The sequence below is a fragment of the Sabethes cyaneus genome, chromosome 2 (genome assembly GCF_943734655.1).
Source record: "Sabethes cyaneus chromosome 2, idSabCyanKW18_F2, whole genome shotgun sequence".
NCBI lineage: Eukaryota > Metazoa > Arthropoda > Insecta > Diptera > Culicidae > Sabethes > Sabethes cyaneus.
In genome coordinates this window covers 55,575,712-55,603,562 of record NC_071354.1, presented here as the reverse complement: position 1 = coordinate 55,603,562, position 27,851 = coordinate 55,575,712, and the positions used below count along the sequence as shown (strand labels likewise).

At 39.8% G+C, this 27,851-nt stretch overlaps 1 protein-coding gene and 1 non-coding gene across 4 annotated transcripts; one reads left to right on the top strand and one right to left on the bottom strand.

Annotated features, from left to right (window-relative positions):
• Positions 1-810: 810 nt before the first annotated feature.
• On the bottom strand, positions 811-27,254 carry LOC128738282 (mitogen-activated protein kinase p38b-like). Of its 3 annotated transcripts, XM_053833298.1 has the most exons (8): positions 26,964-27,254; positions 26,432-26,701; positions 17,327-17,660; positions 16,809-17,043; positions 3,049-3,128; positions 1,485-1,639; positions 1,328-1,425; positions 811-1,261 (listed from the first exon to the last, which is right to left on the bottom strand). In XM_053833298.1, exons 2-8 carry the CDS (start codon positions 26,533-26,535, stop codon positions 1,191-1,193), a joined length of 1,077 nt encoding a protein of 358 aa, XP_053689273.1. In that variant the 5' UTR covers positions 26,536-26,701; positions 26,964-27,254; the 3' UTR covers positions 811-1,190. The 3 variants fall into 3 exon arrangements, with proteins under 3 accessions (XP_053689273.1, XP_053689271.1, XP_053689272.1); XM_053833296.1 differs by having other exon boundaries at positions 26,432-27,254; XM_053833297.1 differs by lacking the exon at positions 3,049-3,128 and adding an exon at positions 1,762-1,841 and having other exon boundaries at positions 26,432-27,254.
• Trnaf-gaa (transfer RNA phenylalanine (anticodon GAA)) lies at positions 2,162-2,234 on the top strand. Its single transcript has one exon. It is a non-coding gene; the product is annotated as a tRNA-Phe (tRNA).
• Positions 27,255-27,851: the final 597 nt, after the last annotated feature.

Genomic DNA, 27,851 nt, shown 5'->3' with positions numbered 1-27,851 from the left:
GGTGCGCATAAAATCATAAACCACATTCGCCTAAATTCCAAAATTTGTGTAAAAAACGACATAAATTCCAAAACTCGCATGAAATCAATCGCGTAAAACACAAATCGCGTGAAAAGCGACTTTAGTGAAAGTTTAGACGAACAACGTATTTGACAACACTATGTAGTTGTTGGACTAAAGTACTATACATAAAGATCGTCAAACTCATGAACCTGTGACTTTCAGAATCGCAAAAATTTGGGTGAGGTGATTGTGAGAATCGAGTTCTGAAACTTCTGAAAGAGTCAGATGAATAAAATACGTCAGGTTGCAGTGGGTTGACCACGTAGCTAGAATGCCGGGTGAGTTATGAGAAAAGGTTGTATTCAGCAGCGAAAGTGCCTGCGCCGCCGGTGTTATGGTCGATTAAGGGAATGGAAGCCGAAGAACTAGAGGCTTCAAAACGTATATATGCTGGATTCAGAACTGGATCGATTATCAATGATTATTTTTTTGAAAGCATCTATCCTGAAGTGTATTATTTCCAAAGTTAATTTATCCTAGTTGATAACCTTTAGAAATTGGAGTTGACTTTTCTACTAAATAAGGCGGAGAACAAACGATTACCACGCCACCATAAGATTAGACGTATGTACTATAGAAGTGTACTTTCGCTTCAGACGAATCAAAAGAACATTTATGACATTTATAACGTTCCTTCATACTACCTGTTTTTTCTTATCGAAAAATTCAGATTGCTGCCTTTGTTATCACGTAATTACGCGTACGATGAAAGGATTTTTGGATGAATGTATAAACTTTTCGATTGTTATATATTATATATTTCAAAGTGACATTACACTAAACAACCAGATTGAAACAAAATTCTCCCTTCGGCTTTTTCAGCATAGAAAAGTCGCCATGCGACGATTACAGATTTGAAAGTGTTATTTCCATCTTATATTATAACAAAATTTAAAAGATATTTTCCATGCGAGTAGGCTTTTTCCGAAATTTCACCGCATTTTTTATGCACAAAACATTTCATACTTTGTATACACTTAAGGTTACGTTTCACTGAATACTCTTTATCTTGAAGGATTGGAGTTTGCCTTTTTATGCTGTAGGTTTAGTATTGATGGAGAGGCTTACACACTATTTCAAAGATGGCTACGTATCTACTTTGTAAAGTTGTTGTTACGGCCACAAAACTATTGTGTATCAGTTCCGATGTGCGCGTGCTGTTGAGGTACGAAATTGACCACTTCCTGGAAAACGAGTTCTGAAATAGAAACTAACGTTAGAGGCAGGCTCGGGTGTGCTGATTTACGTAGAATTTTAGGATTACCCTTCCATTTTTCCACCGGTAGGTCCATATCCTCGAAGCTCTGATCGTACAGGGTAGACGTGGGCTCATCGGTAGGATCAGCGTATTTCTCCAAATAGCTGAAAAGTTTGAAACATGTAAATAAATGTCCCTGTTTAATAAAATCTTTTCTTATTACGGATGAGCTAAGGCTTGCTCCGCGGTTACTCGCTTGTCCGCATCCAGCTCCAGCATTTTTTCCAGCAAGTCTATTGCTAAAGGATTCGCCCCTCTAAACACATCACTGAAGTTACGCTTCTCTGTCCTCGGTAGTGACCGAATGTAGTGTCTGGCCTGGAATATACATACATAGATTGAAAGTTATTTTCAAACGCATTTGAAAATGCATCCATTTTCAGATTCACAGCTATAGTTATTCACTGTCAGATTATAGCACTGCAAAAGCTTACACATACCTCATCGGTAGTAATCTTTTGCATTAACTCCTCGTCAGGTGTGCCGCAAAAGAACATGATGCGTGTGAGGTGATCAATATCTAAATACGACCGGTTTATTAATGATTACAATGGGGAAAGTTGCGTGATGGATAGGGTTCAGCAGTTTTTTTATATCGTTTGAGTTAAGGTAACTGTTATATTTTCATGTTGGTATAACTCAAAATAAGTAGCTAACATTCATAGCAGTGGTAGGTAATAGTATGGAAGTAGAAAACAAACATTATGTCATGCAGCATTGCTCGTATTCCCTGTGGGTGGTGGAGATATGTTTCTCCGCTAAAAACATGTTGCGTGATACATTTATGTTGCACAGTCAGGCAACTTCAACTGTATGCACATATAAGGATGGTAACCATCGGCCGAAATAGCTCAGTTGGGAGAGCGTTAGACTGAAGATCTAAATGTCCCCGGTTCAATCCCGGGTTTCGGCAAACCTTGTGGGAACTTTTTTTTGCGTTTGTCGAACTTTTTGAATTTAGTTATTGATTACCAGCATTACGACAAATATTTATTACTTTTTTTTAAGCATAGCCCAAGAAGCTACATTCAAGAGTAAAGCAAGTGTACAACTTTTACTGATAGTTTTTATCTTCTTTTATTCTGAATGTAATTTCAGTTTTTTTTTATGTAAAATTCGTAATAAGTTGAAAATCATAAGATTTCAGGTAACATCCAAATAAAATGTACTTGCTATACGGATTCTAACGACATTTTTCAAATAGTTCAGTTTTCAAAAAAACTGAACGAGTGAACTATAATAAATGCAATATATTCAGGCATTTTAAGGTGTTGGCAAAAAATTACAATAATGTCTTAATTATGACGCACTCACAGTAGTAGGTTGGCCTGACTAGAAGTAAAAAAAACACACACCGAGTTTTGTAACGCAGCAATGCTTCGGAAAAAACATCCAAATACCCACAGAGAAAAGAACGCTGAATGTACATGAATGCAGCCTTATTGAGAAGCGTGCAGATATCCGAGAGCAGATATATAGAAGAACACGTTTAGAGCAAACAGTCGAGGTAAACAATTATAGCAGAAATGTGTATTGCTACATCTATATTAGTTAGTTTCAAATCCGAAGAAAAATGTGCACCATTGCTTGTTAGTGGCTTGATTAAATTTAAATTCAGTCAAAGAATAGCGGCGAGGAGCGCGGAAAACCGCTGTGCAGTGCTTGTTAAATGGGCGGTCTATTAATACAGGTGAACTGAGAGAAAGAATATAATATACATTACTCACACTTTCCGATGATATTTTCGCCATGAACTCTTCGTTCGGTGTCCCCAATATCTCCATTATAAGGTTTAATTGATGAATGTCTGTATGGAGTACGAGTAGTTATCCGGCGAAAGGATTCAAGTTGATGAATTGTAAGAAAATCACGTGTCGTTGTACGAAGAGTGCAATACTTGGGTGAAGGCAATATGTATGTATGCAATTTGAAACGGTAGATTTGGCCCGGGTTTTGGCGTAACCAACTCAGGCGGGATTGGCGATTAGTTTTTGTTTACACATTAGACTGGTTAATGGCGAAGCAGATGGTGATTTTTCGGTTTAGTTGGTACTGACCGTGAATATACACAAAAATGGAATGCTTGAATGAAGATGATTGCTAGTTCATTTAGAACCAATGTTTTGAGAAAAAACCCGATTTAATCCACCTAGTGGTGAACGGAACCTTTGTTATACGGTCTTACTTGCTATTTCAGGTAGAAATCGACACGTCTTCGGAACATAATTCATCTATTGGTTATCGTTGCATAGTGCGTTGGTTTACATAAAATTATTGAAAATTGAATAAGTTTACAAAATTTGAACAAAATAGGAACACTTTTAAATTTTGATAGATCCTTTTTTCATGAAATTGCTGAGTAAGGATAAGTAAGTTGTTATTAATCTGAGCAAGTGCAAATAAAAGTAAGTTGTAAGAGGAAATCTTATCCTTTAACATATACATTGTCTAGTAAAGGTCTAGTTTATAGGTTTTTGAACTATGCATAGTTTCCTGTAATGCCATTCTATTTGAATCACATCAATAGAGTTTTCTTGAATAATTTTCATCAATTTTTATTAACCTTCGGTTAGTCACGCTGTTGTATTTTATACAACACGTGTAGGTTTTTCAACGCCATATCGTTATAAAGTTACAAATCGGTGTTTAACTAACGTATATTCTTCAACAAACTTCTTGTGAGCAAAATATCATAATTATTCAATGCATTAATAATTTAAATTGTTAGGAAAATGTAAGCAGCAAAACTGTCAGCAAATGTAAAATGTTTAAAATGTATCCGTCTGCTGGTAGTCGAGTAATTCGGAGTCAAAATTAGGGTATTCTTTATAATCAAAGTTCCACAGTTCCCAAACAAGCAAACATACAGGTATACTATTTTCAGCAAAGTTGTATATTTTTACTATTTGTACAATTTTGTAGTACATGAAAAAGTCATACAACAATTACAAAAAGAGCAAAAATAGAAAAACTGATTTTACAAATTCATATACAATAAATAAGATTTTTCTATCTTCGCTGCAGAGATAGGTTACTGTCTTTAGCAAAATTTCTTGTAATAATATGCTCTATAACTTTGCTCTATAACTAATCAAAATTTAAATTTCACCAGACGATAGAGCTTTCAATTTCAAGAAACTCTTCCAAAGGTTCGATAAACCTAAAACCAAGTTTTCCAAGTCAGCGCCTTAAAAACAGTTTGTTTATTGCCCATAGTTCGCATCTGCAGAGCTGTCTTAGAGCAAATCCCAAGAAGTTTTGGACCTTTGTAAACGAACAACGGAAAGAATCTGGACTACCTTCCAATATGACTGAGGGCGTTAAAGTAGCGGATTCAGTCGCAGATATTGCCGACTTGTTTCGCACGCAATTCAGTAGCGTTTTTTCTGATAAGATCGCCCTTGCTCATGACATTGTGGCAGCCACAAGCAACGTTACTCGCTTAACCGTTTCCAGTTTCCCGTTCAACGTAACTAGCGATGTGGTGATCTCTGCTGGGAAACATTTCCATTCTTCCATAGTCTTGAAACGCTGGCTGTCTAAATACTCTTGCATGATCCTTAGCTGAAGTTTTCGACATATCATTGACGATGGGCGTTTCCCCGAGTACTGGAAGGACTCATTTGTTTTCTCTGTGCACAAAAAGGGATGCAAAAGAACCTTTGCTAATTACCGTGGTATTGCTGCCTTAAGTGCTGTCTCTAAGCTATTTGAGCTAATCGTTCTGGAAAAGTTGGTGCAAGATTGCTCACACTGCATCTCTCTTGACCAGCATGGGTTTATGCCAAAGCGCTCAACGACAACCATTTAATCGCCTTTACATCGCTCATCATCCGTGCAATGCAAGAATGGAATCAAGTTGACGCCATATATACGGACCTTTCTGCAGCTTTCGACCGTATAAACCATGAGATAGCCATCAATAAATATCACGAATTGGGCATTCACGACAATCTGCTGACTTGGCTTCGCTCAGTCAAAATCAGCGAATACGTATCGTCACCCTTCGTAGCAACTTCCGCCGTTCCCCAAGGCAGTCATTTGGGACCGTTCTTGTTTCTGCAGTACATGAATGGCGTGGATATGATCCTCAAATGTTCGAGATTATCTTATGCTGACGATTTGAAAATGTACTGTACAGTAAAGAACCCTAATGACGCCCATCTCACATTGATCTTTGACGAATGGTGCCGAATTAACAAGATGTCACTAAATGTGTCCAAGTGCTCGGTCATCTCCTTCGGTCGCAAACGTAACATGTATCTGCACGATTACGCTCTTCGTGAGGCGCCCCTAAAGCGCGAAACAACTGTTAAAGACTTGGGAGTCTTGCTTGACTCGAAACTAACTTTCAAGAACCACCTTTCGTTTTATCCAGGCCTTCCTAGGATTTCTGTTCCGCTTTGCGAAAAGCTTCAAGGATGTATATTGCTTAAAATCTCTATATTGCTCGCTGGTTCGTCCTATGCTGGAATACTCCGCCATTGTTTGGTCACCTTTTTACCAAAATGCAATCCATCGGATTGAAGCAGTTGAGCGGAAATTTATTAGGTTTACTCTGCGACACCTACGCTGGCGTGACTCACGTAATCTGCCGAATTACGAAAGCCGTTGCAAGCTGATTAATTTAGAACCGCGGGAAGGAAGGCGCAATGTGGCTAAGGAGTGCTTCGTCGACGATCTCCTTCAACGAAATATCGATTGTCCTGAATTGCTTAGTCGCCTAGATATCAACAGTAGAAGACGTAATCTGCGTTTGCACGCCTTTCTCGTCAATCGACATTCAAGAACTAACTCTGGGTTACACGAACCAGTGCTTAGTATGTGCCAATTTTTTAATAGCTGCTATGAAGTGTTTGATTTTAATGTGTCTCGTGAAAACAATAAGCGTTGTTTTAAAAGATATTTGTGCTAGGTTAGTTCATATATGTTTTAAATAGATATTTGCCATTAGGATTATACTTTATCTGTTGACTATAATAAATGTAAAGTTTTATCTAACTCTCGTCTTTCTTTATTTACAGAATTGACCAAGACCAAAGTCCATCAATGTACCATTCCTGATTGGGTATGATATGAACACCCAGCACATAGTTTGGAGCTGCTTGGATGTAGTAAACAACCGGGGTGAGTACCTACTTGAATATTCAACTTTTAACAATGTCAATGTATGCAAAGTAAGAAATGACCCTACTTTTATTAACGCTATTAGGGAAGAGGTTCTAGACCTCACTCTCTTCTAGTACATCTATAGTCCAGTTTGGGCATAACATTTGTGAAATTGACGCTAAACTTCTTAGAACAGAATTCGATGAAAACCCGTTTGACTTGCTTCGAAGAACATCTGGTCAACTCACAGACCTCCTGCCATATTCATATACGCACTCCAATTGAACTGGACATCGCAGTTGGTGATCTATGAACCAGGATCACTATTATAAATTACATCGTTTTCCCCTTTGTTAGAAATAGGAACTTCCTAAGCCCAACACCACTGCCACCAGTTATTTGATCAACAGGATGTTCAATAAGTTCGAATACAACTTTTTATCGTTGCGTAAGTGCGCATCATGTGCATTCTGTGTATTGGTATTGGTGTCAGCTTTAGCCTTATATATATAGGCTAACCGACGCACAAGCAGGGTTGCCACATGCATAGATTATTCTGTGTTTAACAGATATTTGAAAGAAATTGCCTGTTCAGAATCTGTATTCACAGAATACAGATTTTTGCCAATTACAGAGGTTAAATAGATTTTTAAGATTTACAATGAGAGCGAATGAGACGGAAAAAACAAAATGACTATTGCCGTCTCTTTCACTCTTATTGTTTTGCATTAGACAGATATTTTTCCTTACTGTACAGATGGCCAGATTTTTCCAACAAAAAACGCAGAATAGAGGTTTTCCGTCAGATCATAACCCTTGTTTTCTTATTTTTCTCGAAAGTACTCCCAATACGAGTGACAATGCTGCAAAAATACATTTTTTTCGTTGACTCTAGAATTTACTACGATTTTTTAAACAATGCAAATTGCAAGAATGTTGAATTTCTTTTCACCAAATCACGAATGTTGAGTTTTAAAAATTTCGTTTCGGCTGCACTGTTTATCAAAATTTTCAGATTTTCTGGCAACACTGCACAGCAGATTTTGACATATGTATATCAGCGGTTGAGTGAAAAGGACAAAACGAATGAAAAGCTAATGATTACCTTCTTTTTCGTTTCGTTTGTTTCTTGCCACAAGAGTAAAGAGTGACACAGATAGTTTCGAAGTGGTGAAAATAGAGGACACTGGTACAAAAAGGCGTGTAATACATCCGAGAAGTGACGGGTTGAAATAGACGTATTTTATTTTTTCATTTTTACAGCAGTTAGCGGCTTTATTAAAGCAAGTTTTATATTGGTATCATTTCTAAGAGTCAAAACCGAACATTTAATGAAAAAAAATTTTTTTGACGGAAAACCTCTATTATATGTGGCTTCCCTTTAGCTCGTGGTTCATACGCCTATGACACTCTCCGTTTATACTTCTACAAAAACATCCGCTACACCTTTCGTTCCAATACGGCGAATGGTACGTATGTCTTCTGTCAAAGTTACAGTTCCGTACATGTTCCGTAGAGAACTACCGGTCTGATTAGCGTTTTGTACATCTTCAGTTTTGTGCGGCGATGTATGCCCTTGATCGAAGCGACTTACGGAAGGAAAACTAGAGATCCCAAATATACGAACTCATCAACCACATTCAGTGAGAGGAGAACATTGTTTTCTCTGGAGCCCCTTTCTACCATATATTTGGTTTTCGACGCACTGATTTGTAACCCGCTTTTAGTCTGGACACTCGCGAAGATTGCCTTCGCCATCTCAAAGTTTCTCCAGTTCAATAACGATATTGAATAACATACAGGACAGTCCATTCCCTTGCCGTTACCCTCCGTACGAAGGGATTCAGAGAGTGCCGAAATACGCATGTAGCATATCACTAGCTTCAGGGAGGAAAAGAAAAGGGTGGTTTCATACTTTAACAAAACAAAATTGTTTACTTTCAGGACATCAAATTGGACTAAGTTAGATGTTCAAACAACCGCCCAGTTAGCTTCGATCTCGATGTACGGTGCTGGTTTAACAAGTCAGTCGTGAAGTCTTTCGATAAAGAAAGGCCAAGTCTTAGAAAGACGTTTAAGCCCAAGGCTTTGCTTTGCCAGATGTTCAAACGATAACATCGGTTGAAGAAAAGGGGTGGTTTTGCACTAGGGCGTGCTTCCAGCACGCACAGATATCGAATTGGTATAGGTTTCAAAAATAGTAGGGTAAATGATTTGAAGTGGTGCAGTTTGATGTCTTTGAGACCATTATTCCCATTCCTCCTTAACCCTCTAACGGCTACATCGTAAAAACTATGCGATCAAGCTAATGACTATTTTATAATAAAAGTGCACTCAAAAGAACCTTAAATTCTGATTTTCATGCAAAAATAATTATCTGGATGCCGCTAGGATACAAAAAGTCCAATTTCTCTTTTTCGTTTTTCATGTCTAACGCTCTACCCAGATATTTTTTCAATTCAAATACATTACAAAATTGAAATAAAGCATGAAATTTACTCATAGAAAAATTTTAAGGTCAATCATTTTGTTCTAGATATCCTTTTTCTCCAAAAGTTAAAAACAGAATATTCGCGCATTAATTATTTTTGAAATTTTTGTTTTTGGAAGATGATAACTTTTGAATGCATAATCAGAATGTTGTGATATTAATATCAAAATGTCAAGAAATCTATTCTGAACATATTTTGCGTATTGTCAATTCAAAACAAATTTCGTATGCAACTCTGGAGCACCAGAAGCGAAGGCTGTGCACAGACGGTCTTACCTGTTAATTAACCCGTAGCGTTAATTTTCATTTTCAATTTGCATTATAAGTTGGACACACCTTTCCATAAGTGATGTTTTAGTCGCAGGCGTTCGTCTAAGTACATGTTTTTCTAACATGTTTTGATAACATGTGCACTATAAGGTACTCCTAGTGATATCCGTTAATCGTTCGATTAATTCAACTAATCGAATAACTATAAAAATATTCGAATAATTTCCAATCGAATACTGCCAGCACGAGTAGACTCCACGTTAAACGAAACAGGTAAAGTCCACTCCAGATTAGAATTTGACTGGCCATTTTATTTGCCTTACCTAGCTCTGATTCAGCTTACCTAGCATTGATCGACCTATACTGAGTACCTGAGGTAGCAAATAACTTGCTAGGTAAACATTGTTTATTAAAACTACCTACCCTTTCTTTACAGTATAAATTCTAACGCGCCGACAAATCGACATCAGTTTATTAGTAACTATTGTTTGAACAGCAAGTACGAGTACATTTATACTTTCTGGAAAAATCGACATCATGAATAACAACATGGAGCGAAAATCGGAAAATGGCGAGCTAATGATGAGGTTTCTGGCGCAATTTCAGAACTTTGAAACAAAGAAACGCCAGTTACAATGCCACAATCAACAGCTCACCGAAGAGAATGTACTGTTACGCAATGCATTACAAGGCATTCAACAACAGCTTTTTGCAGCGGAGTCGACCATTTTGCAGCTGCAACATGAAAAACAATTTGTGAAAGAACCAACAATTTCCGTTATTTCACCGGATAAAATCCAACAACAGGTGCTCAAATATGTGTCTCAAGATCGCCACGAAATGGCCATGCTTCTATGCACGGACGCTGTGGATGAACTGGAGACAACTTTTGGACATGATCATCCTGATGTTGGGGCCTTATTGAGCACCTTAGCGCAAATCTACCGCGATCAGTGCAACTACAAGGAGGCTAGACGTCTATTACACGACGTGCTAGCTATCAGAGAGAAAACTCTTGGAGTTCATCCTGATGTCGTCTCAACCTTACACAACCTTACTACACTGTACGATAACTGTGGCAATTCGCAGCAAGCAGAGATATTCTGTTCGAAAGCCTTGGATATGCAAGTTCGTTTGGTGGGTGAAAGTCATCCGGACGTAGCGAAAAACCTTCACGTGCTGGCATTCCTGTGCCAAAATCAGCAGAAATTCGGAAAGGCAGGTTTTTACTACGAACGAGCGTTACAGATATACGAAACAGTTTTAGGACCAGATGACCCAAATACGGACGCTACTAGGAACAATTTGGCTATATGTTACGTAACCCAAGGCAAGTTCAACGATGCAGAGGTACTGTACAAAACCGTGTTGACGAGGGTACATGAGCTGAAATTCGGTCCTATCACTGTAGACAACAAGACAATATGGCAGATGGCAGAGCAACGCGAGGTCGACAAGGGTTTGGGTCGTGACAATACGCCATACAGTCTTTATGGAAGCTGGCACCGCATCGACATGGTAAACTCATCCACGGTTCAGGAGACTTTGAGGAAACTTGCCACCTTGTACCGTAAACAAGGGAAACATGCGGCTGCCAGCACACTAGAGAGTTGCGCTGCGCGAATGGCATTAGCCGACCAAGTCCCATCTGCAAAAGAAAGAAGAAAAATAAAAAGAAGCAGCAAAGCGAAGAAAACCTATAAATTACCAGTAATTAATAGGTTGAGGCGTGAATAAATACTTATTTTAAATATAATTTTAAATTTCTTGCGCTTAGGGGAAGAAAGAACTTTCAATCGTCTATACTATACTATAAATAGTTGTGTTGCTTATTGTGTTTTTTGTTTGATTAAATTGATTTGTTTGATTTGTTAACTGCCAATTCAAATTTTTTAATGAATAGTTATTTAGGCATTCCGAAAAAAATCGGCCTTTCGTAACTCGGCCATTCGTGATTCGGCCTTTCGCGATTCGGCCTTCTGTGATTGTTGTTGAAATTCGGCCATTTGGATTTCGGCCATTCGTGACAGGGTTGCCACATGCACAGATTATTCTGTGTTTAACAGATATTAGAAAGAAATCGCCTGTACAGAATCTGTATGCATAGAATACAGATTTTCGCCAAATTACACAGATTAAACAGATTTTTGAGCTTATACATGAGAGCGAAAGAGACGGAAATAGTCAGCAAAATGACTATCTATCTCTTTCACTCTCATTGTTTTGCATTGAACAGATTTTTGCACAGATATTTTTCCTCGCTGTACAGATTGTCAGATTTTTTCAACAAAAAACACAGAATTATATGTGGCATCCCTGCGCACAAGGTGTCGACTTGATGTCATTTATTATTTGTTTACCACGCGCGATGAAGGCGTACCGCAACGTCGTAGTAAAGTTGTTTGCGAGAGGTGAGCGGCCCGGCGGTTGAAATCCCACGGGGTGAAGCGGAATTTCATCTATAACACCATCCGTCGGTACCGGGAGACGGGCTCGGCCAAGGACCGTGCTAGATCCGGGTGGCCGCGTTCAGCGAGGACGCCAGCAGCCATCAAGGTGGTGAGGGAGCGAATTCGTCGTTCTTGCAACAGCCGCACAATGTCCAAAATAATCGGCTGTGGGTGCCGACGTTGGCCAGCATCCCCCCGTCCCACATAAACATCCCGCGGTTCCAGAGCGCCGCGTCGCTGAAGGTTTGGGGGCCGTATCCAAGTGTGGAAAGCTTTCACTGGTGTTTATCGAGAAAAACGTGAAAATCAACGCCGCGTTCTATACGACCGAGGTTCTGGAGAAGGTTGTGGCCCCGGCACTGCGTGATCTCGACGGGAAAGATCATTGCGTCTTTCAACAGAACGGCGCACCGGCCCACACGGCGAATATCGTCCAAGCGTGGTGTCGGGAGAATTTGACTGATTTTCTCGATGAGATTTTGTGGCCTCCCAGCTTACCGGATCTTAATCCCCTGGACTTTTATGTATGGTCGTACATGCTGGCCAAGCAGAACGTCTCAAGCTCGTCATAAAGCACAAATGGGGGGTGCTTCCACCAAATATGTCGTAAAGGTTCTCAATAAACACTACTTCAATAAAAATTGACTCAGAAAAGAATATCTTGATATTTTCATTTTTTAAACAATTTAAACATTTTTTAATGTCACAGACGTGCGGAGACCAGCGAGGAATGTACGAAGAAACTTGAACGAGTCAGGTAGCATATCCACGATGTAATACAGCACGAGAAGTATTGGGTACTACTGCTGCAGCCACTTTCGTGAGTGGTTTGACGCAAGGTGTCAACGGGTGACTGACGAGAAGAAACGAGCCAGAAGTCACATATTGGCTGCAACTGCAACACGCCAGAGCAGAGAGAGATACCGAGATGCTAGAGCTACCGAAAAGAGACTTCACTGTCGTAAGAAACGCCAGGACTGGGATCGCGTTCTTGCGAAGTAGAGGCACGAGAAACTTCTTCAGAACAAACAACGGAATCAGGAACCGGACCGTGCCAACTCCTGTTATATGCAACGACAAGGAGGGGAACCTGATTACCAAATGATTGGAGTTGGCCAGACGTTGAAAAAAACATTTCGATGTACTGTTGAATGGTGAACAAGATAGAGCTGCCAACAGAAACAGAATAACGATTGAGGATGATGGACAAGTAGTGGATCCACTAACTGTCGACGAGGTTATAAAAGCAGCGAGAGAGCTGAAAACGGCAAAGCAGCTGGAAAGGACGGGATCTGCGCCGAACTTTTGATAGTCGGGAGCGAATGGCTGTGTTGTGCAATCCATCAGGTTCTACTAAAGGTATGGACTGAGGAGGAACTGCCTACGAACTGGTTGGAAGATCTCATACGTACTATTTACGAAAACGGCCATCGACTCGATTGCAGCAATTATCGAGGCATTACTCTCCTCAATTCTGCATACAAAATTCCCTCCGCCATCCAACAGGAAACATCTCAGACTGAGGTCGTTGCCTTTGTTGGAAACCTTTGTTGGCGAATTCCAGTGCGGTTTTCGAGAGGGACGCTCCACGACGGACCAATCTTGCGCACAAATCTTCGATAACTTCCGAGAATTCAACTTGCAGACTCACCATTTGTTTATAAACTTCATGGCGGTGTACGATTTAGTTAAACGAAATGAGCTGTGGCCGGATTATGCTTGACCATGGTTTCCCAACAAAACTGCCCCGGCTGATACGTGCTACACTTGATAGTTTAACATCAAGCGTCAGAATAGCGGGCAAGACATCGGACTCGTTTGTGACATTGGATGGCTAGAAGCAAGGTGACTTCTTCGGCTATCGAATTTCCTATTCAACATTTGCGTTGGAAGGTGCTATTCGAAAGGCAGGCGTCCAGAGAAGCGGCACCATCACCACGAAATCTCACATGCTTCTAGGGTTCGTGAATGACATTGATAGCATCGGTATCTTTCTAGAAAATTTTACATGAGAAAATTGTGGAAGGATGAAACGTGCCGCCCTTTACGTCTTCCAGATTCGGAACCCATCGAACCGGAACAACAATCAAAACTCGGTGGTGAAATCTTGCGTTAGGAAGTTGTACCGAGAGTCGATGAAACTTACATCAAAGCGCTCACAAAGCAATTGTTTATTCTGTAAATTTACGCTGCTACATTACGGTTGGTCATTTCCGAAGAGCTAAGAATGAAGAAGGTGGACAAACTCGTCAAAATGTTCTCGATTTGGCGTGTGGGACAAGAAGAACTGGCTGTACCTTACGATGGGTACAATCAAATCTATCGGGACGAGTGGCTTCAAAAGAGCCGGCTGTCCTTCCTGCGGTCCCACGGAGGCGACATTAGAGATCAATCGCAATGCTGTTTTTGTATCAAAAGACGTGAAGCCGCCGATTAAGCAGGAATTTTGCTCGATTGAGCAGTTTATGTTTCATGAAGGTTAGGAAATATCTAGGGTGTTGGAAAATAAGCTGGCTTTGAAGAAACAGAGCGTTAAAATGTTCCTTTCCTGAAGGTACCTGAGGTTTTTCCTGAAAATTTGAAGAACATCCGACTATAAATGAATTTTTGGTGATCATTTTTGATGTCGTACTTTTTTTAGTACAGTCTTCAATAGGGGTTTTTGTCTCGTTGTCGTTTTGTGATGAATTGACATTCACGGTCGCGAAACCCGCGCGGGTGGTCTAATTTTCCCACACACACACACATTCTCGGTCTAACGAACATGCCGGCATGAGCATCTTTTCCGGACTTTCACTTTTTTTGTTCATGCATTGCGTCGAATAAAAATTGTGTATTTAGCTATCAGCCACGGTCGTCGCTCTTGCTCGTCAATGCAACCCGAGTGTTTGATACCGATCGCTCGCGAGGGCTCACACTCTTACCCGCGAGTGTAAGCAGCAGCGTAAGATGAATAAAAGAAAAAATAATAGACCAAACCTCGTGTTTTTAGTCTTGACCTTGAAATGCGGTCAGGCATATATTTATATTTTTTGAAACGGTGGTTCTACAATTGATGAAGGGATGGCCGGGGAAAGTAATGAAGAATTTTTGAATGGAGGGGAAAGGGTGGAAAGGTGAAGGGGGGGGGGGGGGGTTGTAATTGGTAGCTATGTTCAACAAATTGTCGTTGTGATTCATATCTTTTGTTCAATGCTGGAAGGTACATGGGTCGAACCAGGCCACATGCCCTGGCGGGTGTTGTGGGTTCGAATCCGATATAATCTCAGATTATAGCTTGGTTCAACCCATGTACCTTCCACCCCCCCTCACCTTTCCACTCTTTCTTCTTCATTCAAAAATTCTTCATTACTTTCCCCTAGCGTCCCTTCATCAATTGTAGAACGTTTGTTGGCCTTGTGAGCGGGCTGTGCAGAAAGACGCTGTGAGGCTTGCGCTCATGAGTGTGTAGACAGAAGAGTGTAGATAGAAATCGTTTAGTTACATGTTAATTCAATTGAAGTCATCAATTCAGATGTTTTCTGCGAAAAAAGACATTATTTAATAACCCTAACCATGCCTTTTTCATATTGCGATTGTTCAAAGTTCATCCAGGACATTCGGAACCCAATTATCCCAATATGGATACCGAACCGAAGCATAAGCAACCGAAGTCCATCTAATGATTTTCCACGAGTAAGTTAAAATAAAACAATCATGTTTGATACGTGACATCATATGGCTTGGTCACAATCGGAAAGTAGTCCAGCGGCACAGTGGTCTTGTACTGCTGCAAAATGGTGGTCAAATGAATATGAATTCGTTTGTTGTTACTTTGTGGGAAAACGACCCTCACCCGCGTGTTTCGCAACAAGATTAGAAAATAAGAACTCTTGCTTGTCATTTTGTTTGCTAACGTCACATTTGCAGCGAAACGTGTAAATTGAATTTCAATTAACACTCAAAAGTGACGTCAATGCTTGAATTTTACGTAATCAACAAAAAAAACCAAATCGACATTTTGAAGAACGTCGTCAAACCAAGTGTAGAAAGAATTACCGGAAAGGATCATGGATATAAGTTTCAGTCAGATAGAGCGCTTTCTCATACTGGCTGGGAATTTGGCCCAAAAATATTGTCGGAAAAAATTTGACCAACCACAATCGTCAACCACAATCAATCTTTACTAGACTACTTCAGTCGATGATGCAGGCAAACAAACACCTCACGATTCAAATGTCAAAAACTTTAACGATGGTCATAAATTACTGTCCCTACATCATTAGTATTGAAAATAATTTGAAATTAAGAATTCCAGTTTAGTTTTTTATTGTTCGGAAATTCTCACACTTCTCCAGCAATTGCCTCTGGATCATGGACGGAAGTGATGTCACATCTAACAACTATTTACAGGGAAAAAAGCAATTGAATAGCAATTCGTTCGAATGATGTAGTATTAGGAATACGAAAATTTAATATTTTTCTTCCAATATAATTTTATGTAAAGCTCTATATCTATATTAAAAGTTGTTCTACGTTCAAACAGACATCAATTAACATACTAATTATGTAAATTACTTGATGAGACACGCCATTAACGACTATAATATATGGAGCTAGTAAATGAAATGAAGCGAAATAAAAAAAAATGAATCGCCATTGCAATAGGTATGTGCATTACAACCCATTTGTTACGATGAAGCGATTAGTGTCGCTACACTTGGCTGTTTGTAAAATGCCTGGAAGGTGGAAGTGTGTATAGTTACAAGACTGACGTACTGTATTGGAATTAAGCAAATGTGTAAATGATTGTATGTTACGTTTTCGTTTGTGAGCTAGTAACAACTATAACGACAACCATTATTGTGTCAGAAGCTAGTATTACAGATTTTATTTTCATTAGTTTTGCTTCTGTATGTACCAAGCACAAATTGGAAATAGAATTGTATTTTAATTTCAAGGAGTGAGTGAAAATTACATACTACTATCCACTATATGAAAAACAGATTAGTGAAAAATCCATTAAATAATAATGATAGAAACATAAAGAGAACCATGCTTTATAGGACTAAAAGAATGACATAGAAATCACCACTTCCACCAAAAAATGGAACCGAAAAAAAAACGGACAGAATCACTAGTCGAGAATCGGATGAACTGGAAAAAGCTTTGTCTGGCAAAAGGATACGATCCGTTCCGGGGAAAAGCGTCCGACCGGTCAACAGCTCTGCCATTATGCATCCCACGGACCAAATATCCACCGTCTGGTTGTAGTGCATCCAGTTTAGCATGATCTCCGGCGCCCGGTACCACCGGGTTGCGACGTAACCGGTCATTTCGTTTTCCGTTGGTCGTGCGAGTCCGAAATCTAGAATTTTTAACTCACAATCTTCGTTCACTGCGATGTTGGACGGCTTCAAATCCTGCAATGTAGGAATAAAACACACCACGTCAGACGAACTGCTTCGATTTTATCGATCCGTTCGCTAGTTTTTTGCTTCGTATGTCGCTTTCTGGCGATTCCTTTTGTAGAACGGCATCCAATGTCGCGCAGAGCGGCGAGACATGGGTAATAAAGGGTAATTTACCCGGCAGTTATGAAACACGCAAGCATTCAGTGACGATTAAAAGTCGATAATATCAAAAGAAACATTCAACAGTTTATACGAACCGAGATTGAGCTTAGTTAGTCATTCACTCACTCACCCTGTGTATAATACCAGCACTGTGAATATACTTAAGGCCACGCAATATCTGGTAAACTAGAAACTGTACATGATCGTCGGACAGGCGTTGTGTTCGTATGATGTTGTTAAGATCCGCCCCCATCAAATGAGTGACCAAGTAGACCTGTTGGAAGGAATCCAGCGTATTACCTCCGGGATGGAACACATCCAGTAGGCCAATAATGTTTTCGTGGTTCATGTGCTTCAACATGCGAAGTTCGCGATAGGTTCGCTTAGCATGAACTGCCGACTGAAAAGGGCGCGCCAGTTTCTTGATGGCCACCTTTGCATTATGCTGGGTATCGGTCGCAGAGCTGTAAAGTATAAGAAAAAAAACGTGCCACAGTTAATTAAGGTTCTAATGGAAAGGCGATTTACGGCTAGCCCGCGGCTACTGGTGCTGTGTTACATAGGGCGCGTAGACATGTTTAATTAATATGTTTGCTGTTGTAATTGCTATGCTCCACCGATGGATAGTACTGACTGTGGAAACATTTACTTAGCCGAAAGCCACGGTTGACCAATCCATCAAAGTGACACTTATCAGACCACTCTAGCTCAATTTGGTTGCATACTTTGAAAGGTTTTTCAATCACTACTACTACATACATGCTAAAGACTTGGTTTTCCGATCTCCATTACCTACTATTAAGCGAGGAATTCGAAACACTATTGTGCACGCAATGCTAGTACACTTAATTAAGCGAACTAGTATCATGCTGTCATGCATGCTAGATGCAGTTAGTGGAACCTGCATTGTGTGTGCATAACAGTGTAGCTTTCATTCAGCAAATTTTAGTTTAAAAAAGTTTGCAAACTTTACCACTAACGTTTATTGACACCATCTCTAATGCAACTGAATGGTAAAACATTAGCAAGTTTGGTTCGATAGTTATGGGTGAGAACAAGTATGTGAAAGTAAAAACTGGGACCAATTTAGGCAAGATATTTTATCGGTTACTACCTGTTAGTTGTTAAGATGTACGGAAAATAACAACCCATTTTTCAATTCGTTGAAAGTGACCACGACCGAGTGAGTTAGTGAAAATTAAGATTGACGACATTCAAAATATCTACACCTGGCGGTTTGATAGTAAACTGCCTTAGAAAAATAAATTAAACATTTGACTAAAGCCACTTGATCGACATGCGTTTCAGCAGATTTTTGGAATACCCTGCATATTTTATTCACTTTTATATAACCATTCTGCGGAGCTGCCCGTAATTTGTGACGTGAATTGTTATGCAGTATTCTGCAATAAAAAGTTATGAGACTAAGTGTCGTAATACGAGATATGTACGAGCCAGTCACTTTGTCGACAAGGTCTTTCGAGTTCACTAGTGGCAGCGAGTATGACACCCGATTTCTCGCTTCAGTTCCTTATCAATTATTTCCCATTGCTTTAGAAAGCGATGAAATTGATAGTTAAGGCAATCAACCTGATAGAGGTATTGAGGTTTTGCTGCTAAAAGCTTTGTACAATTTGTGCTGTTACCAACTAGATTCATCTGGTTTTAAAATTGGCCAATGAGGCTTTGGGCTGGGCGTAAACAACAGGCAGTGTTTTTTTTGCAAAAATTACAAGTTTTTTTTTTGATTTGGCGCTCATGTTGCCGATGTTAATTTAACATTCACGTGATGCTGATATCATCGTAAATGGTTTAAACTCTTTTTTAAATTTAAACTTTTATAATTAATTTTTTGTTCACGTTTTTACTTCATATATGCGAAATTTGAATCCTAGTATTTAATCGAGTATTGACTGGTGCTAAGCCTTTCGATGCATTGCTCGTCTGGTTGAAATTTGCAAAAATCCTTCGTTCGCTAAATTCTTCGCTGGGCGTGAGGTCGGATACTGGCGAGTAAAGCTAGACATTTCGTTCTAGCAGTAAGCAAGTCGGACACGAAAACAGTGCAAGCAATGTTGCGACGGACAGCTTGGGTGTCCAGATTCACGAGTTGCCAGCGAATTGCGTAAGAGGGCAGCCGGAACGCTTCGCTTCGCTTCGATTTTGTCAACTTACAAGTTGACAGCAATATTCGAGGATTGAATGCACCAATGAGCAGTATAAAGACTTTAGACCGTAGATGTTGCTGAAACCGACATTTTTAGAGACCTTATGGACTACGTAAGATATATGCTGGTGGAATGATAACTTACTACTCAGCAACATGCCTCAATCTTTGGTACAGTTTGTTCTTTTTGTTGTTATACGAATGTGATAAGTTCTTTTTTTTTTGGAAAAAGTGATAATGGCGCACTCGCTTGGATTAGCCTTCTTACAGTTTGTGCTACACAAATCTGCAAAACTGTATACAATTGCTGTTGCAAACGGCAAGCAAACGGGCATCAGCGATAGCGCTAATCTGGCTGAAGATCTTCGTGCCATCGGCAAAAGACAAACGGGAACTCTCAGTTTGAAATGCATATCGTTGAAGTATATAAGGAAAATTAATGGTCCGAGGTGGCTACCTTGAGGGATGCCAGACGGTGCAGCAAATTTGCTAGAACAATTAGCAGTGATTTTCACTGGTAGCTGACGAATAACGAGGCACGAATGTAACCAGCTGATAGCCTACCGTAGAAGCCTAATTTTTCCAGTTTGGCTAAGGCGGTTTCTGGGTAATACTATCGAGAGGTGAAGGCTGCTGTCAGGTTGAAATAAATTGCATCAGTTTGCTTTGCATGATTACAGCCATCCGTTATGTAGGAAGTAAACGACAAAAGATTTGTCACAGAAGAGCGGTTTGCCATAAATCCATGCTGGTCCTCAACAATATGTTCCAAATTCCAAAAATATGATCCAATACAATGAGCTCTTAGCTACTTAGCAACCGAGCTCGGGCCGAAAATTAGAGGATAATTGTCAATGTGAATTTTGTCCCCCTTTTATACACAGGAAACAGAAACTACAACTATCAAAGGTTGGAAACTTCCCATCTGCCAAAGACATGGTAAGAATACGGCGCAGTTATCAGGCTAGTAGAACCTTTTTCCAGCAAGATGGATGGAATTCCATTAGGACCAGCAGAACATTAGCGATACCATTCAAAGGGTCAAGTCCGTTTTACGTGGACGCTCTAAAGAAATTGTACAGTATAAAATTCGAATAAAAAGTTTGGAAGTTATCGACCCCTAGATTTTCTATCATGTCGTAAAATTGCCGTAGATATACTATTACCTCTCTGTTTGATCTTTTCACAAGGTTTGACTAGGGTGATTATTATTATTATTTAATATTTATTTGACATCCGACTTTACGTCTTAATGAATTTGCTGGAATCGGACTGGGAAAAGCCACCTTGAGTAAGTTACATACCCTTGCTCAAAGTGGCACAAAAACCCAGCGCCTTTTATATCAATATACAATAAAAAATACATAGAACAAAGTCAGTAAAATAACTTAACTATACAAAAGAACATTTCAAAACTGCACCAAAGGGTGGCTAAAAGTCCATGCTATTTTTGCGACGATTGTACTCCAAAGCCATACGACGAACTGGTTCTTGAAGTCCACAGTTAGTGCGGTGTGAATCGACGCGTAGGAACTGTTGGTTCCTTTGAGGCTGAAGGGGACAGTATAGCTGAAGCTGCGCCGGAACAGCAGGGCAGTCAAGGGCACCCAACAGGATCTTATGGATAAGCAGTCTTGATGATATCCTTTCGACGCTGCTCAAGAGGTGTAATCCCAACTAGCAAACAAAGTTCCTCATAAGGCGGAAGAGCATCAGGGTTTCTCCAGGGTAGCCTGCCGCAGATCTTACGTATGAACTGTTTTTGTTTTCGTTCAACGCGAAGTATCCAATAAGTACAATAAGGATCCCAAACAGCACAGCTAGTCTCAAGAATGGAACGGACTAAGGAGTAGTAGAGAGTACGTAGTGTGCCTGGATCAGAGAAATCTCCTCCGATTCGCAATATAGTACCAAGCAGGTGAGACGCTTTGTTAATAATAAAGCTATAATGTGGTCTGAACGTCATCTGACTATCTAGTACAACGCCTAGATCCGTGACGTTGTTACTCCGCTGTAGTGACGTTCCGTTGATGCAGTAATTGAACACCAGAGGCTGTTTTTTACGAGTGAAGCTTATAACGGTACATTTCTGAAGCTGCAAGCTGAAGCTTTTTATATCATCAGCGTAGGACAGCCTTGTTCCAGAAGGTAGCAGTCGAGTGACGTCGTTCACGAACAGCGAGAATAGCAAAGGTCCTAAAATACTACCTTGTGGAATTCCAGAGCCATTCTGGAACCATGTCGATTGACTGGGACCCAATTTAACAGCGATTTTACGATTGTGTAGATGAGTTAAGCTATGAAAGCAAATTAGTTGACACTCCCAATTTGTCGAGTTTAGCAAGCAAAGTATCATGATTGACTCGATCGAAAGCCGCTTGCAGATCAGTGTAAATGGCGTCGATCTGATTGCCCTGTTCCGTAGTACGCAGACAAAGCAAGGTAAACTCCATTCAGTGGGTTGAGACTGCTTGGCCAGGATAAAGTCCATGTTGTGAAGTAGAGATGTATGATTTCACATGGAACAATAGATGGCCATAGACCGTGGCTTCAAATATCGCCCAAGCGTTGCTGGGTTGTATCGGAACATATTCACGCTCACTGAAGTCGCTTCTTACGCGGTTTTTGCTTTACGTGACTATTTCTACGCGATTTTCGGAATTTACGCGATTTTGATTGATGCGGAACGTACCCTTCGTGTAAAAAGCAACTTGAATGTATTTGGAAGATAGTGTATTAAGCTCACAAACACATTTCTAAATTTGCAAAAATGTAAGAAACTAAACCTATGGGAATAACTTTTTTGCTTTATTTTAGATAAAATATTTTTTATATGTCCGATTCAATTGACACCTTTCTGACGACGCAGTAAACGCAACAGCCGGGATTCCACGGGGTTCTTGAAGAGATCCAGCGAGAAATCGGTCAGCTGAAGAATAATAGAGCCGCCGGAAAAACCGATTCCCGGCAGAACTGTACAGAAAAGGCCAACGACCGCTAGTAACGGCACTTCACTGGATAATTTCAAGGATTTGGGATGATGAGAAACTACCGGAGGAGTAAATTGAAGGTGGGGTTTGTCCGATCTACAAAAAAAGACGATCAGATTATATTGCTGTAATTACCGCGGCATTACGCTAGTCAACGCCGCCTCAAGGTGCTCTATGTCGTCGTCTATGCTCAATAGCAAGAGACTTCTTAGGGCAGTATCAGGTGGGCTTGTGCTACTACAGATCCAATGTTTACTCTCCGACAAATCCTCTAGGGATGTCGGGAGTACAACGTGCCCACGCATCATATTCTCGTGGATTTCAAGGCAGCATACGATACAATTGAGCGCGAACAGCTGTGGCAGATAATACATGAGTACGGTTTTCCGGACAAACTGACACAGCTGATCAAAGCTACCCTGGGGCGAATGCTACGTGCACGACTCGGGGGCACTATCGAGTCCTTTCGCGCAGAGGGTTGCGGCAAGGGGATGGATTGTCCTGTCGGCAAGGGGATAGACGGGCATCGAAACGAGAGGAATGGTCTTCAGCAAGTCTTCAGCCTACACCTAGCCTTCGCAGATGACCTCGACATCATTACTAGAAACCTTTGGGATATACGCCAGATTGAAAACAGAAGCTAGGACGATTGGGATACAAATCAATGCGTCGAAAATGGTAGGAAGAGGTTCCAGAGAAAACAACAGTTGCCTCCCACGGACAGTGACTATCGACGGCGATGAACTGGAAGTGGTTGATGAGTTCGTATATTTGGGATCTCTGGTGACCGACGACAATACTATGATTAAGGAGATACAACGACGCATACAAGCTGGAAGTCGTCCGTACTTTTCCCTCCGCAAGACGCTCCGATCAAGGAGCATACGCCGCCGTACGAAGGTGACGATGTACAAAACGCTAATCAGACCGGTACTCCACTACGGGCTTGAAACGGTGGCTTTTCTTATGGAAGACATACGTGCACTTGCCGTATTTGAACGAAAGATGTTGCGGACTATTTTTGGCGGAGTACAATGGAAAGTAGAGGGTGGTATGAACCACGAATTGCAGGCAGCAGGCACTACGTGGAGAGATTCTCATCGTACACCTGACGAAAGTTGGGAGACTACGGTGGGCTGGCCACGTCGCAAGGATGCCGGACGACTGTGCAGTTCTCTTTAAGAACCCAACCGGCACCAGAACCAGAAACATAACCCAACGTGCTAAATGGCTCGAGCAGGTTGAAGCAGACTTCTCTGTATCGAGACACTCAACGAATTGGCGACTAGTAACCCAGGACCAAGTACAGTGGAATAAAGAGGAATTTTTGATACGGTAAGAGCCATCCCGGATGTCGGTTGGCAGAAGTTAGTAAGTACGTTTCACAGGGATCTCATTTAGTTCCTTTACTTTTCATTTTGTTTGTTGACAATGTTCCCTTTGTGTTCAATCGTTTCAAAGTATTGATGTGCGCCAATGACATAAAACTATAGATGTGTAGCTATATATCTCAAACAACGTTTATTCGTGAGCTGTTCGAATGTTATGATCTATTTTACACGAAATGTCACTCTTATATCAACTTATAATATACATTATGGAATAGTGGCTGGCTTAATAAGCCAGTCGTCGTATGTTCGAATCTCGGAGTCAATAGGATCGTAGCAACTAGCCCTGCAATTGTCCTGTACTCTAACAGCTGGCTGCGAAGTCTGTCGTATAAAAACAGAAGGTCAAGTTTCGATAACGGAATGTAGCACCTAGGCTTTGCTTTTTTTTCTTACCCAGATATGCATTTCAATCGAATTGAATACGTACAAATACTATTTTTATTATTTGAGCTATATAGAAAAGATTGGAATTTATTTCCTCTTCCACCATGTGAATCGCGTCGAATGCTTTTCAACAACTTATCAAAAAAGGAGAGAGATTGCTATGGTCGGATTTGTAAACGATATAGTTGCGCAACATTATATGAAACCGAAAATATACCTAATAATTTTAACTTCAGTACATCCTTGCGCTCGTTAAGAACACGTAAACTCTTTTTGTCTAATTCGAATAGAACAGATTATGCTGGAAACCGTCCTGTTATGAATGATGAGTATTTACAATATATATTGTGAAACTATAGACGTCGATATGTAACGAAACGGTCTAAGAAAGGCGCGAACTAGAATTACAAGAATAGTTGACAATCTATAGATTGCCATTAGCAGATTGCAACTATTAAATTTTAATGTTAACAACATTTTTAACGATCAGAACATGTAAAGCGTCGGATTGTAAGTTTCAACTCTGATTCCTTTAATAATAATTAACAAGTCATTTTTTGCGTAGCACCTTCTTTAAGGAATGTATGAAGTTTACTACAAGCAGTAAAACATTAATTGCCAGTGATAATTAATTTCATGCAATAAAAAACGTAAATCGTTTTCGTCTGCATCCTCCGTTTGAGTTTTGGGAAAGCGGAATGCCTTTAATTTGCATTCGATTATTTTTACTACCTATTAATTATTGTTTTCTAGGTAGAGGTCGTAAACGTCTATTTCTTATATTCCTTTCATCAGTGTTATTTCTTTTAAATATTTGATGGAAGAAGCATTTTAAGAGATTGCAATTTTTCATAGCTGGAATAGGCTATCAAGGTTTTTTTGAGCATTTTTGACAACTTTCAGAAGAATTTTGAATAAGGTTTCCATTGCTGAATCTTATTCACAGTATTTTCATTTCTTAACAAAACAGTAAATATAAGCTAAGTTACAAGCATTTGAAAACGACTTGATTTTTTTCAGCTCAGTACGCTTTATTTGGTCCAGAAATGGCATTGTTTTCCTTAAAGAACAATCAAGGTTAAAAATACAACATTGATCGTTTAGGCATTTATAATTACCATTAATTAATATAATGCCTATTTCCATAATCGTTCCGCTAAGTTGTTCACCCAACTTAAGGGATATTAAGTTACGTGAGAGGCGAGTATGTGCAGTATGTGCAATTCTATAGAGAACGTCGCAAAGTTCTCGTACCTGTACCTTTAAGTTCAATGTCAATGTCAGTGTATTACGTACGATGAGCGACCTGATATGTGACTTTCATTTTATATCGCCTGTGTGCATGTAAAGTTCAATTATTATGTGCGATGTTCTTACTTTGAGAAGTTCTTTTATTGTGTTTATTGTAAAATTATGTACAATTGCAATAATTTACAGCCATTTCAATAAATATTTTTCAAACTGCCTACCAGTTCAACTTTCTATCAAATCGTAAATCTATGCTGGGAGGAAATATTTACAATCAGCACTGAAACTGTGTATAGCCATGTTTATTCCTTACATCCTGGAGAATGTGCTAAAAATGATATTGAGTACTTTGAGTTGAATACCAGCTAATCGAAACCATAAAACGCTTTCAGTGTAAGTGTAAATATTGGCACACATATGATACATACTACAATCGATACCAAACAGCACGATTCGTGTTGGACATATATGACTTAATCTAGATATATTCATAATCATGTAAACGATCGTGCATTTAAAAACTTTGGTTTTCCGGTAAAGGTTTATTTCAGTTTAATGTACCTTTCGCTATATTATCTTCAAAATGACAAAGCTTATCAAATTCAGAAAGTTGAACAAATGAACAAGCACTTGTTTACCTTTGTTACTTTATTCTAGGTATTTTATACAATAGAAACAATAAATGGAATGGGTTTCAAACGATTTGCTTTTGTATCCACTAAACGGTGAAGAGTTGGTGTTCTGTTTTGATAGATTGTAAGCGCATATTTTCAGGGTTATTTGAATTCTTTAACTGCAGAGGCAACAATCTTTCAAATATCGGAAGAAACCCTAATACAAGTAACGACAGATAGGTTTTAGCATTGAATAAGTAGGAGGAACCGGTTCTGTAGAATAATTTAAATCTTTTCGGATACCCATAAGCACGCGACTGAATGCTACTACTGTCGACAACGCAAACTATGACGTCATTTGTTCATGTTACGTTATTAAACTTTTTTGTTTATTCACATCTCTATCGCAGTAAGTAGGATGAAATGTAAAACATGACTTACCACACTTGGCCGTATGCTCCACTGCCTACCGGTGTAAGCATCTGGTATTTTTCTGGCACTTCCCATTCTGTTTTATTGATCTCGACCTTGTAAAATTTTGGCATGATGCTCTCACCTGCGTTTACTTCGACAGACTTTTCTATTTGTTTTTTTTTCAATTCACACTTTGACTGGCAAGTTTGTAGCACGCTAGAGTACAGACGGAGTGCAAAATTAAGTGATTGGTGTCCGTCTTACCGCAGGTATTACATTGGCTTTTGCTGATATCTACTGAAATACGAGATAAGAGACACAATTAAAGCATGCTGAGCACTTTTCGTTGAATATTTTTCCACATTGAAGTCACACTGCACTGTTATCTTCTTTACAGTCCCAGACAAATACCCAACTCACATCACTAGTGTTCGACTTCGACGTGTGAAATTTGTGAGCGAAGCTTTCACGGTGCGATGTTACGCAGGCACCCTCTTTCACGCTACAAATAGACTAGTAATAAACAAGCCAATTTTAAAATCACTCTTACTGGGTGTACCTGAATGAGATTAATTATCTGTTCATGAGCTTAACCACTCGACGAAAGAAGCAATTTTTCTTCATATCCTGTATATTTGACATCCGACGACACGTCACACTATCGCCGTAGAAGCAAATCAGCGATATATTACTACGTTGCACTGGCGGAATCTACGGCGGAGGAACGGGTGGGAGCAGCTAAAAGACCGGATGATAGAACAGAATGTGAGAATTGGCCCCTTCGCTTCTCTATCAGCTGCGGCGGTCCGCAGGCGTCACGAACGATAAATTAAACCGACCGACACGGATGCTAGCAAGCGAAAAACTGAACGTGCCCGACTCGTCTCTGACTGACAGCTGTAGCTAGCATAACGCTTGGTCAGTCAGGAAAGTGAATACTGTCATGCGGTGACAGTACAGCAGTAGATGAATTTTTTCTAAATTCTACATTAAAAATAGGGTCGGCTCATGAGAAGCAAATAGCTACTAAACATTTTTATGCATGAAAAGAAAACGATTTTTCAATCAGTTTTTCTATTATACTACTACTTCACAACGCGAAATAAGAATCATTGGCTTTTCCAAAAAAATTATTATTTTTTACATTGTTCTAAACAGTTACGTTGACATTTATCCATCCGTTTGTAAGACATTTATCCATCAGGGAGCATAGAGAATATGGGACGCGTACCCCAGCCTGGGTTTACCCCAAGTGTAGACTTAAAATTATAGACTTGATGTTGGATTAGAACTTGGATTTAATTTTGAATACGAATTTGGACTTGGACTCAAAGATTCATTTGAAAATGGATCTAATATTGAACATGGAATGGACATGGACTTCAAATTAGACGTGAAATTGGACTTCAATTTGGGACAATTTAAAAGTAAAGCGCTTCCAATTAAA